The 14,913-nt window shown below is 34.2% G+C and overlaps 1 protein-coding gene across 1 annotated transcript in view; it reads left to right on the forward strand.

Annotated features, from left to right (window-relative positions):
* The first annotated feature begins 5,502 nt into the window (after positions 1-5,502).
* LOC149806914 (uncharacterized) overlaps positions 5,503-14,913 on the forward strand; it is a 73,127-nt gene continuing 63,716 nt past the window's right edge. The window contains exons 1-4 of the mRNA XM_089932281.1: positions 5,503-5,563; positions 6,762-6,871; positions 11,518-12,117; positions 13,899-14,053. Coding sequence (XP_089788407.1) covers positions 6,778-6,871; positions 11,518-12,117; positions 13,899-14,053 — 849 coding nt within the window. The 5' untranslated portion in view covers positions 5,503-5,563; positions 6,762-6,777. The remainder of the gene's footprint in view (positions 5,564-6,761; positions 6,872-11,517; positions 12,118-13,898; positions 14,054-14,913) is intronic.

Raw genomic sequence — 14,913 nt, forward strand, 5'->3', positions numbered from 1 at the left:
TTTCGTTCGTGCATGCGTACAATAAACCAAGACAAGTGTCATCATTATCGTTCGTCTATAAAATCTAAATACATTTATCTATTCACAACCGCGTCTAATTCTAACGGTAATTCTATATTCGCAACCGTACCAATTATATACAGTATCATATATATATATATATATATATATATATATATATATATATATATATATATATATATGTCCACGGTCCACGGTCCAGTTTCCAACTGCACTAAAGCCGCTGCATCACATGCAAGGACACTAACATAATTAAATTGATGAACTTTCATATTCGTATATCATTCCGGATCCGTATACCTATCCTAGTCGACCAGGATAGGTATACGGATCCGGAATGATATACGAATATGGAAGTTCATCAATTTAATCTTAATTTTCTTGACTTACATTCGAAGACGGTGCGAACCATTCGAATAAAATATATTTTATTTTATATATATCTTTTTAGATTGAGAAAAGCCGCGCCGCATTCGCAATTAGGTCAAGGTTCCCGTCCTGTCAGTCCCGTTCCCGTCTTATATTTTTTTTTTTTTTTTTTTTATTTTTCCCGGTCACATCAGTCCCGTCCCGTTTCAGTTTTATACTTTTTGCTTTTTTGACGGGAGATTTTGGGTTTGGTATAAATTGAACGTTACGTTGAATATTCGCCACTCGACAAGGATTTCTTAAGAAATATAGCGTAACCTAAAATATTCACAAGCATGTAATCTATTTGTAACCTAGCCATAGCAGTCTTTTATAGACTAACATGGAGAAGAAAAACTTTGATTTTGTTAATGACGTTACACGTCATGCTATATGTTTGGTATCTATGAATAAAGTTATTAGTTCCCGTCAGTCCCGTTGCTAATATTTTTTAAAAGATTTTTTCCCATCCCGTCAGTCCCGTCCCATTTGAATTTTATACTTTTTGTTTTTTGACGGGAAACTGATATCAGGGTATAAATTGAACGTGAAGTTCAAGATTCGCCATTAGTGAGTTGGATTTTGTCGAGTAAAGACATTACAGTGAGTTATATCATTTTTTGACAGTTTGTAGGAAGAAAGAAGAAAGAAGATGTATGATGCCTATGAGTGTGATATTCTGGGAAATGTCCATCATAGGAGAAGTGGAAAGTTATTTCATGGTTTTAAAAATCAATTTGGATTGATAAGAGTTTCTGTTTCATCGATGGATAGGAAACTAAAGAAAGGTATTAGTAGAGGACGATTCGTCTACGAGGCCGTACATGGTATCGAAGTTCCGAGACAAAGCGTGTTAGTTCACACGATGGAGATCTACAAGATGATTCTATTGGGAATTTGATAGTTATGACTCAGTCTGAAAAAAATTTGTCTTCATTCTCATTTGAAGGGAGAAGTAAAGAGAGTGAATTTTGGAACTGCCAGTAGTGTAAAGTGTAAATTTACAGATGAAAATGAAATGGCATGGCTGTTTTTTAAAAGTAGTTATGCTGCTGGAAATTTTTTTTTGAATTTGTAATGGTTCTATCTATTCCTGTTGTACTGGTAAGTGCAGGACTTGTTTATCGAAAAACTTTGGGAGAAGGATACAGTGTCAATTTGCTGATGATCGTCAGAGTGAACCAACAAGAGATTCAGTGAAGCCGGTTTTGGTGACAGAATTAGAGAGTGGAAATTGTGTTCGACATGATTCTATGAATGATGCGGCCAGAACGTACAGATGGCATTCTGGATATGTTAATAATACCTGCAGAGATGGAACTGTTTCGTTGGATGACAATGGTATTCGATATACAGTACGATTTTGTAACGAAGATTCCATGGAAAGTTATAAACTGATTATGAAAAGGCATCAAGATGAGAGAGAAAGTGATGAAAATGAAGAAGAACGAAGAGATGAAGATATTGTGGATATGCAATATGGTGACTTTGATCTGGGTGCCGAAGAAATTGTGGGACAGTTGATAAATGGACTTGACAGTGATTCTGAAATGGAACAGCTTGCTGTGAAAAAAGAACAAAGAAAAGTAAAAAGAAAAAGAGACGAAGACATGGAGATGAGTGATGGACTTGAAGAATGTGACTGCAATGATTTGAAAAGAATTAAATTGGATCATGATTATTGTTTGGATAACGGTATTGCTACAGTGACAATGAATGGAGATTTTAACTGGGTGAAGAAAGTGCAGGAAATTGTTCATGTTCAAAGTGGAAAAGATGCTGATACGCAGACGGATTTTGATGTTTTTTTTTTTTTCATGAAGTGAGAGTAGGTTGTGACTGTAAATATGTTCATCGAATTTATTGAAATCAGACGCTCCACAGACCAGTGGACTTATGTATATACATGAATACATTTTTTGAACTTTGAATTTTTAGTGTTGTTTCCGTGTATCTATCTATGAGCGTTTAAGCGGAATAGCTTGATATACTGATTAGGGTTATTTTTATTTGATATGGTGAATGAGCGTTAGCGAATGGTAAATAAGTATTATATTTGGTATAAATATAGAGTGAGTGTTAGCGAATGGTAAGTAAGTATTATATTTAGTATAAATATAGAATGAGCGTTAGCGAATGGTAAGTAAGTATTATATTTGGTATAACTATTGAATGAACGTTGGCAAATGGACTTTGAAATTAAAATTGGATTATAGAGTGAATAACGGACATTTACGAGAAGCTCTGAATACGGACGTATTGAAACGAGCACGATGTCCGGAAATGAACGAATAATGGCGAATTAGAATGATGTCAAAAGTATCAGGAAAGTGACTAAGTGCTTTTGTGTTTTTTTCAGCGCAGATTGAATCGCTCCGGTGGCCGAGTGGTTAGAGCGTCCTCCTCAGATACGGGAGGTCGTCGGTTCGATCCCCAGCCGAGTCGTACCAAAGATTTACAAAAATGGTACTAACAGCTGCCTCGCCACACAGTATTTACAGATTGCCTCAGTTAGTTTCAAGTACTTGAAGTACCTTGGCACTTCCGGAGGGAATTTAAATTTTCCATCACGCGAATGTGATGGAAAACATGCATCGATCAAATGCGTGCCAAATTATAGTACTGTGTACATGTTGAAATCCGGTGTCTTAAATATGAAAAATTCATTATTTGGCAATCTTGATTAGTAAATCGTCAATCATTATCCAACTGGTATCGTTTTTCCTTGGTTGATTTTGTTATCTATCCATTTGTAATCAGGTTCCGGTATTTTTTGTTAAAATAGTTCTTTTTTTTTTTTTGGCAATCTTGACTTGTAAATCTTGCCGTTACAAAGTCTAACCATGCTGAACATTAAAAGGTCTATGCTATTTTCCTGAATTAGAATATTCTTCATCTCGAATTTATATCCAAGTTCTTCTTCATTTCAGCTGTAGTAAATATAGGTTAAAAAATTTAAAGTTCCGTTTTAATCATCCGAAATTCTAGATCAAAGTCCATTTCCGTTTCTATGTACATTTCATCACCAAGAAATCTTCTTTCCTGGGTTAGAATATTCCATATCATAGTCCTTGTGGTTTCGTGGTTTTATGGTTTATCCCTGGTTAAAGGTACTGGGAACGTGTTAAAATCCATATTCTACCCTACTGACCCTCCTGTCGGATATGTCTACTGTGGTAGATCCAGATTCTGATTGATGATTCTGCCCACACCGGAATTGGCGGGGAAAATACCATTACTTCAATCAGGCAAACGGAGTGTACGATGTTTATGTCCGATTAGAATCTATGTTTGTCCGAAAACAATATGGCGGACGGCGCAATGCCTAGCGGGTAAATGACGTCATACGATATTATTATTTAGCGCGGGGCCCTTGAAAGTGCAGGGACCGCAGCATTTGCTACTTTTGCTACTAGGATAATCTGGCATTGGGTAGGTTGTTGTTTACCTTTCTTTTCGTGTAATCTGTCTATCTATATGTCAATATATTTATATATCCCTACCAATCGAAGGTGTAAAAATAGATAATCTATTTATCGATCCACTTCCCTACGCACGTGCCTACCAGTTGAGGGTGTAAAGATAATTAGTTAGATAGCTGGATAGATAACACTAATAAGAGAACAATACAGACGGGCAGTCTGAGTTAGAAAGACAAAATACCTACCTTCCCATCTATATGCATACGTGTTTAAAAAAGCATATATATATATATATATATATATATATATATATATATATATATATATATATATATATATATACAGTTAAACAGACAGTCGGACGCAAAGGTATGGGTATAGATAAATTTACATAGCGAAATAAAGGAAGTAATTATGTAGACTTAGTTCTTTACTTAGTTGTATTTTTTCCGACATTTTCTGTCCTTGTTTCCTTCTTTGTTTAACTGCTATTATATCTCAAACTTTTTAACACTGTTAGCAGCACTAAAAACATGGGCATGTGTACGAGTGTTATTTGTTTGTTTGTTTATTATTATTATTATTATTATTATTATTGCTGTTGTTGTTGTTGTTGTTGTTGTTCTTGTTGTTAACATAGTTTTACAAATTGAACCCTGAGACATGCTAGCAGAAATAAGCAAAGTCAAAGAAAAAAATTAAATGGATACATTTAGATAGAACGCGCAGGAAAGAGAACTATTTAGATACTAAAATGAAACGGTCTATACAACGATTGTTTTCTATTATTGCTAACAGAGTTTTAAAAATTAAGATCAAGTTCTGCTAAGACAAAGAAAAGAAAAGACTAAAGAGAAAGAAATGTAAATTGTACTTACGTTAATGTATATAAAAAAGGAATTAGAATCAATAGGGACAATAATTTCTACTGGCTCGTATCGTTGCTTACAATTTCTACTGGCTCGTATCGTTGCTATCAGTCATACAGGTATAATATAATAATACTGAACGCATAGATGATTAAATAACGAAATATGAAATAGAAAAAAGATGCCAAAAGTAAGGGTGAAAAAGGAAATTGAATAATAGTTAATAAAAATAAAGATGAAAGAGCATTATCTCTTGTGTTATATAGCTGACACGTAATTAACAGATATTACTTTTTAATTATGAGAAACTAATTAGTAAGATATAGCTACGTTCTAATAGCCAGTAACTAAAGTCGTTTATACGATACACGTATAAGAGCAAAATTTAAAAAAAAATAATGATATATTAAGTATTATTTGCACGATAAGTTCGTCCAGTCAGACGTTTCGAAATTCTCCTTAATTTAAATCTGAGTAGCCAGGTCACAGCTGTCGATACGTATGATCCTATATAATCAGGCTGGTTTTGCTGGGTTTATATGGAGCTTCATTTTATCGTTAACTTTTTATTTTTTTCTGAAAAGTTTCTTTTTGAAAAAGAGGATGTTGTAGATAAGAGGGTGGGTAAAATTCAAATTGTAAATCTGGCAATGTTTACTTTATAAGGACCTTAACGAATTATGAATATTCCAGATATATAGCTTGTCTGTCAGTCGTCAATCTATTGTATTTTAGTGCAGGAAGGAATTTAGATAGGAGTTGTCCCCCCTCTTTTACAATGGCCGCCGTGGGCAAAGCAGTATACATTTGGTCAGAAAGTTGATGAAAATATTCTCTGCACAGGTGAGAGGGAATGTGTCGTTCTATTTACATTAATATTATTGTACAGTTAAAGAAACATAATCAGCACCTTCAATATACTCGTATGACATTATACAAATTTAAAAAATGCAGTCTAAAGCGAAAGTAGAACATTCTAATATATACAATTATACATTGTACAATTGAATGAGCATATTCATGTATAAGTTGTTTGATGTTTGAAAATTCGAATTTTGTTTTTATATGATCAGTAGCGAAAATATTTTTTTTTCACTCATTTTATTTACAACGGCAATGACGTGTAGTTTAGTTATAAGCAATGTATAATGTATTATTAGAAGGGGGAAAACCCCATGATTTCTAATAATACTTAGTCCTACACGTAAGACCTCGATGCTGATATTTCTGTTTTAGCACTGAAACAAAACTAATATGTGCTATGTCTTACATTGTAGGACTATAATAATACCTTGATAGGTTTGTATTTACAGTCGGCGTGATTTAAAACAAAAGTCCCATATATAAGGGACTGTCAGTTTATTTTTATGGGGAAGGGGCCTGTGATTTTTGTGAAAAGTTTCGGCCTCCAAAAATAATGAAAAAATATCTCTTGCTCTAATTCGTAGATTTTTTTAAATATCCATCATATTAGGGATCAACCATTCTATTTTAGAGTAGGGTGGAGTCCTGTGCTTTCTGTCTAATTGTCATTTATTTTTCGTGATATTACCTCAATATAATTTTTTTTGTTCTGGTAATACAATGGATAAAATTTGCTTTGCTGCAAATCAGAGCAAGAATAGTTTTTTAAGCTATCAGAGGGCTGGCCATTTTTTCCTTTAAAACAATCATAGGCCTCCAAACAGAAAAATAAATGGTTGAAATTTTCAGTGAATTTGATATTAAGTAAGTCTTGGTAAACGTTAATGAGCTTTCTTTTCATCACTGAATGGTCTATCTTATATTTCCGTCCTCCTTCTCTACTCTATTCTTTCTTTGTTTCCCTTCCCTAATTTGAATATTATAATTGCTTCCAGCATAGAGGATTGGATATGCTTTAACCTAACCTGCATTTCCAGAAACAAAGGAAAAACATTTGCTAGGCTATCAACCAGATGCAGTATTGAATGGTATTAAGCAAAGCTTCATCTTGCAAATCTTAAGGATATATACTTAAAGAATGTAAAGATGTCCATGTTTTTTGTGTGTATTTTTTCAGTTAAGAAAGGCACCATATGGATTTAGGTGGTTTCCAAAACAATGCATCCAATGCAGAAAGAATGTGTACTTCTGTGCCTCTGAATGTGGATGTTGGACAGACAACTCCAGGTAAAAATAAATATCTCTTTTTGTAAGACCGTTACAAAAAATATAAAGTTGCTCTTAGATGGCATATGGTCTTGTACCTTCTGAAAAATCTAACAAAATATTAAGACAAGCACTGTATAAATGTATTAAGGGACTATCTTAGCTATAGATGCCATGTTTACCAAAATCTCTCAATGTGTATTTGGCATACAGTAATCAGAAGTAAAAATCAATCAAAAGTCAACCTCTTTTCCTATTCTATTAATTACACACTCCCAGCTGATAACTAAATAAGCTCACACTGACACAGTTAAGTCAACCTCTTTTCCTATTCTATTAATTACACACTCTCAGCTGACAGCTAAATAAGCTCACACTGGTACAGTTAAGTCATCCTCTTTTCCTATTCTATTAATTACACACTCTCAGCTGATAGCTAAATAAGCTCACACTGGTACAGTTAAGTCAACCTCTTTTCCTATTCTATTAATTACACACTCTCAGCTGATAGCTAAATAAGCTCACACTGGCACAGTTAAGTCAACCTCTTTTCCTATTCTATTAATTACACACTCTCAGCTGATAGCTAAATAAGCTCACACTGGTACAGTTGCATTTGGTATGTCTTACTGCCATCATATTAACTCTGAGATAGAATTCATTTGGTAAGACATGCTCATATTTGACAAATGTGGAACAATTTTTGACTTGCCTTACTACTACATACAACATGATACAGACAGTTCTTACATTACAGAAAGCCATGTTCCTTTAAATGGTTACCACTTTGTGAACATTTACAATCTAACTGCACAGTTTATACAAGGCCTTGCTCTTAGGTAACCTTTTTAATTTTAAAGCATATTTTTTACTTTTCCATACATACATTATGAATATGATTTGCTACTGTTGCAGTGGTTATTTGATGTTATAGTAAAGCTGACAATGTAAAGTATAATTCTGTTTTATACTTGGCAGGATTGTACTTTTGAAATTAGCCAATTAACAAAATTCAAGACTGGGAATACACATTGTGTTGAAATAAGGAGTTCTTGTTCTGTTTAGTTCTTTTAATAAACAACTGCCTTTTCTTATATCATTGGATTTTGAATAGGTTACATACATGCATGTAAGTTTGTTATTTCTGTTGTTTGCTTTTGTTTTTACAATTGCTAAAAGTGCAGCCTGTGGTGTAACATCATCCATTCACTAATTAGCTTATGTAATTGGTGATTTGAATGGAAAAAGAGAATTTTAATTGACTAGAATGACTTGACATTATTCATTGTACATGCTTACAAATAATAATTAGATGTTGATTTAATTGTAAATTGTGTTTACAAGCAGTTAAGATGTGATTTTGAGCCCTTAATTAAAAAAGAATTGAATGTCTTAATATCAGGATGAATTGGCCTCAAATACAACCAGAATTTAATCATTTGTAATTTTCCTCATTTTTCATAAATTTAAATCATTTTAAACTTAATGAAATGTGGATTGACAAGTGTATTTATTACAAACAAGTGTTGCATCATTGTTGTATTGTTACTCATTTCATCTATTAAATATATGACAATACGGACTGAAAGAAAACAACATGAAGCTTAGTATTTTATCTTTATTTCCTTTTTGAAACATTAATTTTTGAGAAAATGAAATGAACAGATATAAACATGTAGTATTACTATATGGTTATCCCCAACACATACTAACATTCATAGAATTTGATATCATTGTCACTAATGGCATGGTTCGGTACATAATATGGTCATGAATCATGTACACCCATTAGAACAGAGGAGAGCTTATTTTGCTGTTCAATTTATTAATGTGTTATTTTGGTTAATATACCTTGTATACAGAGAATCTCAAATGATTGTTATATTGAGGATTTCAAATGATCCATGATTTAATAATAAATTTATCAAATTCTTTGAATAATGTTTAGCTTTTGTGAGCTGTAGCAAGCAAAAGCTGGATATTATTAAATGAATTGCATAAATTTAACAATAAATTATTACCTACTTGAGATTATGTTTATCACATAGTTTTTATTTTAATGGAAATAGTTTAGAGAGAAAAAATAAAGTTTATTCATTCTGACTCAAATACTGCACCTTTCATTTGTCCCAGATGCAGTTCTGTAACTATTAACATTTAAAAGTAGATTTTTTTTCCACAAATTATAAATCAAAGAGCAATTATCCTTCCAAATAAACAGAACACTGGACACAGACAACATGATTTTTCAACACAGAATATCCAGTCAAAATTCTGTGTGATGTCACAAAGTTTGACTTGGGTTAGGTTAGACAGTCTATGTTCATACTTGACGTATGTCAGTTTCACCTAAGCATTTCAGTTGTTGGACATTAATGTGAAGATAATTGGATGCAGAAATTCCAGATTTACTGTAATGTATTTGTGACCAGATATTTGCATTATTTGATTTGGAACAATAGATATAGAAAATTTTACAGAGTTAAAATTGCGTCGCATATAATTAGTGAGTGCCATGGATTTTTACAATGGTAGCCATATACTAAATTGGGTCAAGAAAAGGAAATGTTGGACCTATCAAAACAGAGAACAGAGGAGTACAAACTGTTTTCAACACATACTTTCACTGTGACATTACTGTGTGCAACATCCAGTTGGTTTGTACTGGATCACACCTTAGGTTGACCTCATCCAGAAATCTCTATGTATGATGTCTGTTAACATTGATTTTGCCATTTGTACTTCTTGGGTCATGTAAGTAATGATCTTCCAATGGAATATAGATGTTTGAAGATCCAAATAAAGTGAATAATTGCAATTTAAAGGTATGTTTATATCAAATTCTAAAAAATGACACTCATTACTGAATTAGTTGGTTCATGACGTTTACTATAATAAGAAACATTAGCTCAGGTTTGAGCCATTTAGCCACGTAATAATGCTGTGGTGGGATAAAATTTCTGTCAGTTGGGAGACCAGTTTATGTCCACATTCTTCTGTGAACAGAGGTGAATTTATTTACTCCTATAAGTTAACATTTAAACCACACTTGTATACAGGGTGGATTCCATGTTACAGGTGTACTGCCCACCCCACCCCACCCCACCCCCACTGTCAACTGACAATACCCTTAGTTTTATTTGTTGTTGTTTGTTCCTGTTTTGTGGTTTTTACACTATTTTTCAGCACATGATATACTATTATGGCGTAACATTAGTCCCTGTAGGGCAGGGGTGCACAACATTTTTTGGCCAAGGGCCAGATTGCATTTAGTAAGACCACTCAAGGGCCACAAACACTAATTTCTTTAATATTATTACTGTTCATGGGCTAGATTCCTGTGTTGGTTTAATTTGCTATGAGGGCTGGACAGAACATGTCCGACCTTTGGGCCAGGGGTTGTGCACCCCTGTTGTAGGGTAAATTGGCCATATTTAGACAGATGTGACAATTTTTTTCCCACTTCCCTTTTAGCAATTGATTCCCAAAATGGCTACCAAAATGTTGAAGGCAATAGTAAAAACAAGAAGTTTCGGAAGGAACAGTAGGAAAATTTCTCATGATTGCAGCCAATTAGTAAAGAGAATACTGTCAAGAATTTTTCTTGTGCTTATTTGAAACAATCAGTATTACATAAAGTGATAGCTTTGGATGACTTCATTTTCCATGTCACCATTATTACCCAGATCTGCCATATACCAGTACCAACTGCCAGTAGCATAGACTCAGATGTGTCACATTCTATACCAACTGTCAATAGTGTAAACTCAAATCTCTCACATACTGTACCCAACTGTCAGTAGTGTAGACTCAGATGTGTCACATTCTGTACCAACTATCAAGTGTAAACTCAAATCTCTCACATACTGTACTCAGCTGTCAATAGTGTAGACTCAGATGTGTCACATTCTATACCAACTGTCAATAGTGTAAACTCAAATCTCTCACATACTGTACTCAGCTGTCAGTAGTGTAGACTCAGATGTGTCACATTCTATACCAACTGTCAATAGTGCAAACTCAAATCTCTCACATACTGTACCCAACTGTCAGTAGTGTAGACTCAGATGTGTCACATTCTGTACCAGCTGTCAGTAGTGTAAACTCAAATCTCTCACATACTGTACCCAACTATCAGCAGTGTAGCCTCAAATGTGTCACATTCTGTACCAGCTGTCAGTAGTGTAAACTCAAATCTCTCACATACTGTACCCAACTGTCTGTAGCATAAACTCAAATCTCTTCCATACTGTACCCAACTGTCAATAGTGTAAACTCAAATCTCTCACATACTGTGCCCAACTATCAACAGTGTCAACTTGGATCTGTCACATATTGCACCCAATTTTCAACAGTGAAGATCCAGGCCAGTCACATACTGCACCAAACTGTCAACATTGAAGATCCAAACCTGTCACATATTGCATCCAACTGTCAACATTATAGACCCATAAAATGCATGACGTGTTGACAAATGAAGGTTTTTGTGGTTAATAATGAAATCATAAGAGGAAGAAATGGTCAGATTATGGTACGCACAGTTATAAATTGTCTGTGTCTGATGGTGGCCTTAAAAATGCATTTTCATTCAGGTTTCATTACATGCATAATGTCTTTATATGTTTCATAATATTGAGCCTTTTGAGTTTGTTAATGCCTTATTTCAGATACATCAGTTGTGGTGCCTGGAGAACTTCCTTCCATCAACATTCGAGAGAATGAATTGAGGGTTTTAGATACACAACCACCAGCCTTATCTGGAGAAATTTCCATGCTGGAATGCGAGACAGATGGGGAATCCTGTTTGTTTAATCCAGACCCACTTCCAGCTGAGTCAGCTTTTGGACAACACACCTCAGCTAATGCCGTTACGTATTTAGAAATACAGTCCCACCTTCCTGTACAGTGCACCAGTCCCAACCCGAGCTTAGACAGGGCCCCAGACACATTGCTTCTGCAAGTACAACCACCTGCACAGTCATGCATAGCAACAATGCTTACACCAGCATCTGCTGACCAAGTCTTCAGTCAACAAAGACAGTTGCTATTTCTAGCCTCAGCTAACCCAGCAAGTACCTCCAGCTCCCAAAATCATGTTGACCTTTTTCAAGGAGAAAACCAGGGACATCCAGGTTTATTACAACAGAGAAATTCCTCACAGCCGGGTAATATAATGGTGCCATTTCCAGGATGTTTTCTTTCTAAGCAACCTAAAAATTCAGTGCCAAATCCCCGGGAAATGGCTGAGCAAGGATTCACATATCATGGTAATTGCTTGTTGCAGTAAAAACATAGACTATTTTAAATTCATGTCATAAGATTTTTGATTTCATTGAAAGTTGATCTATTGTTGTTGTTGTTGTTGTTGTTGTAGGGTTTAATGCCATTTTGCAGCACACGATAGGCTATGCATGGCGGCCAGTATTAATGGTGGAGGAAGAACCCGAGAAATCCCCAGAAAGAACCACCAACCCTTGAGAAGCTACTGGCAAGCTTTCTCACATACCCACATTGGCCGAATCCAAGACTCGAACCCATGCAGACAGAGGTGAGATGGCATTGATCCGTAACGGAGAGTGCTTTAGACCACTTGGCCACTCGGGGCCCCGAAAGTTGATCTATCACCAGATAATTACTCATTTTGGTGGGGTAATTGGGAATCAAGTCTGAGCTACCCATATCGGAACTAAAATTGTTTATTATAGAATAAAGTCATTTAGATGTTACTAAGATGAGGAATTCTGCATAGATTTATAAATATTTGTCGGACGGGGAGCCCAATTTCAGACCCTGAGGACCCTTTAAACAGATTTCATATCAAAGTATTGTAAATATTTTAATTGATGTATCTGTAATAATAATATCTTAAGTTGTTTTGATATTATACCAGATATCAATGGTTCATTACTCTCTTGTTTAGCTAGCTATTGAAATGTTATATCCCATATTAAATATGTATTTAATAATGTAATAATTAGTGATGTCATAAATCAGAGTCATGGGTAATATCCAAAAATATTAACAAGGGATGTTAGCAGGATATTAAATCTAACTAGAGGCAACAAGATCTTTTGGAGCCCTTACGCAAAATCTCTCCTGTGGATTGGATCCACTGTCTTGTCAACTCAGGGGAGAATATTCTGTCTGTCAATCACCACAGTGTTATTTTTTGCATGTAACAACTACAGAACAGTGCAGTTATCTTCATTGCACTTGAAAAATATACTGTGACATTTTTATAAAGGGCTTCAACAAATCTGTATTATATGGACTAAGAATAAAATATATGTAATTTTAGACAAGAAGATGACAAGAACTTTTTTATGCTCCCATTGCTTTGAATCCTGTCCATCCTGCAAAGTTTTTTGACACATTTATACAAAACTCTCTCTACATAGACTCCATGCACATATTACATAATTTAGATTTTCATGTTATTTAAATGATTTAAATTTTTTTTAACATAATGATGTATAATTCAGGGATTTTAAATGATGTTAGTGGAATCCTTGTTCACATGATTTTTGAGAAACCACTTCCTAGACAAATGACATTTGCTAGATGTATTTTGATATATATTTAGATGAACAGATTAAGTTTTCATTTCATTTTAATTATTGGAAAAAAATTCTGTTTGTTTTTGTTTTACTGTTTTACTTTTACTTTCTTGTGAAATGTTGTTATCATAATAATATAGAAACTGCATGTTGTAGGAAAATGAGAACTGGTATTCATATGTATGGGTTCAAGCTAAATCATCATGTCTTATGTCATTATTTCCCAGATCTGTTTCCAGTGACACCTTTTTTATTTCTAAATACTGTAATTAAAAAATGTGTTTAAAAAAAAAGTAGATAAAGAAACTTGTATAAGGCAGCTTATTCATGTTTTTCATACTTTTAATATATGATCGGTCATGGAAGTCAGATAGATGTAATGTAAAGAAAGTTAATATAAGGGAAAAAGTAAGACTTGTTCAAATGTATAAATGCTTAAATTGTAACAAGTTCTGAATTTTGATGATCCTTACAAATGTTATTAATTTCAGGTGATGGAATTTTTAAATGCAATTCCTGCAGTATAAAGCTGCCCACAAAGCAGTCACCAGGAACTTCTGACATCCTCGAAAACCATCGTCAGCTATGTCAAAGACAGTACAGTACTCAGCGATATGAGATGCACTGTCACAGTCCTCAGGGACAGGTATGATCTGGCTTACCGATAGATTATTTAGAGGTCTGTAATTCACTGTGTTGAGCATTTTCCATTACTTCTAATTTTCCACTTAAAGAAATCCTTTACTGATCCTTTTTCCTATTTCACATAGCTGGTACTTTTCTTATAGGTTGAGCTTAAGCTCCTGTCCATTTGATTGGTCAGATTTCTCTAAATTCTTGTCCATTTAATTGGTCAGATTTCTCTAAGCTTTTGTTTATTTGATTGGTCTGATTTCTCTAAGCTCTTTTCCATTTACTCGGTCAGATTTCTCTAAGCTCTTGTCCATTTGATTGGTCAGATTTCTCTAAGCTCTTGTCCATTTAATTGGTCAGATTTCTCTAAGGTCTTGTACATTTAATTGGTCAGATTTCTCTAAGCTTTTGTCCATTTAATTGGTCAGATTTCTCTAAGCTCTTGTCCATTTGATTGGTCAGATTTCTCTAAGCTCGTCTATTTGATTGGTCAGATTTCTCTAAGCTCTTGTCCATTTGATTGGTGAAGTTAGATTTATCTAAGCTCTTGTCCATTTGATTGGTCAGTTAGAATTATCTAAACTCTTGTCCATTTGATTGGTCAGCTAGAATTTTCTAAGGTCTTGTCCATTTAATTGGTCAAGTTAGATTTATCTAAGTCATTGTCCATTTTATTGGTCAGTTAGATTATCTAAGCTGTTGTCCATTTGATTGGTCAAGTTAGGTTTATCTAAACTCTTGTCCATTTGATTGGTCAAGTTAGATTTATCTAAACTCTTGTCCATTTGATTGGTAAAGTTAGATTTATCTGAGCTCTTGTCCATTGATTGTCAGTTATAATTATCTAAATTCTTGTCCATTTGATTGGTCAAG

This window comes from Sinohyriopsis cumingii, chromosome 1 (assembly GCF_028554795.1).
Source record: "Sinohyriopsis cumingii isolate HCF-2022 chromosome 1, ASM2855479v2, whole genome shotgun sequence".
Classification (NCBI taxonomy): domain Eukaryota; kingdom Metazoa; phylum Mollusca; class Bivalvia; order Unionida; family Unionidae; genus Sinohyriopsis; species Sinohyriopsis cumingii.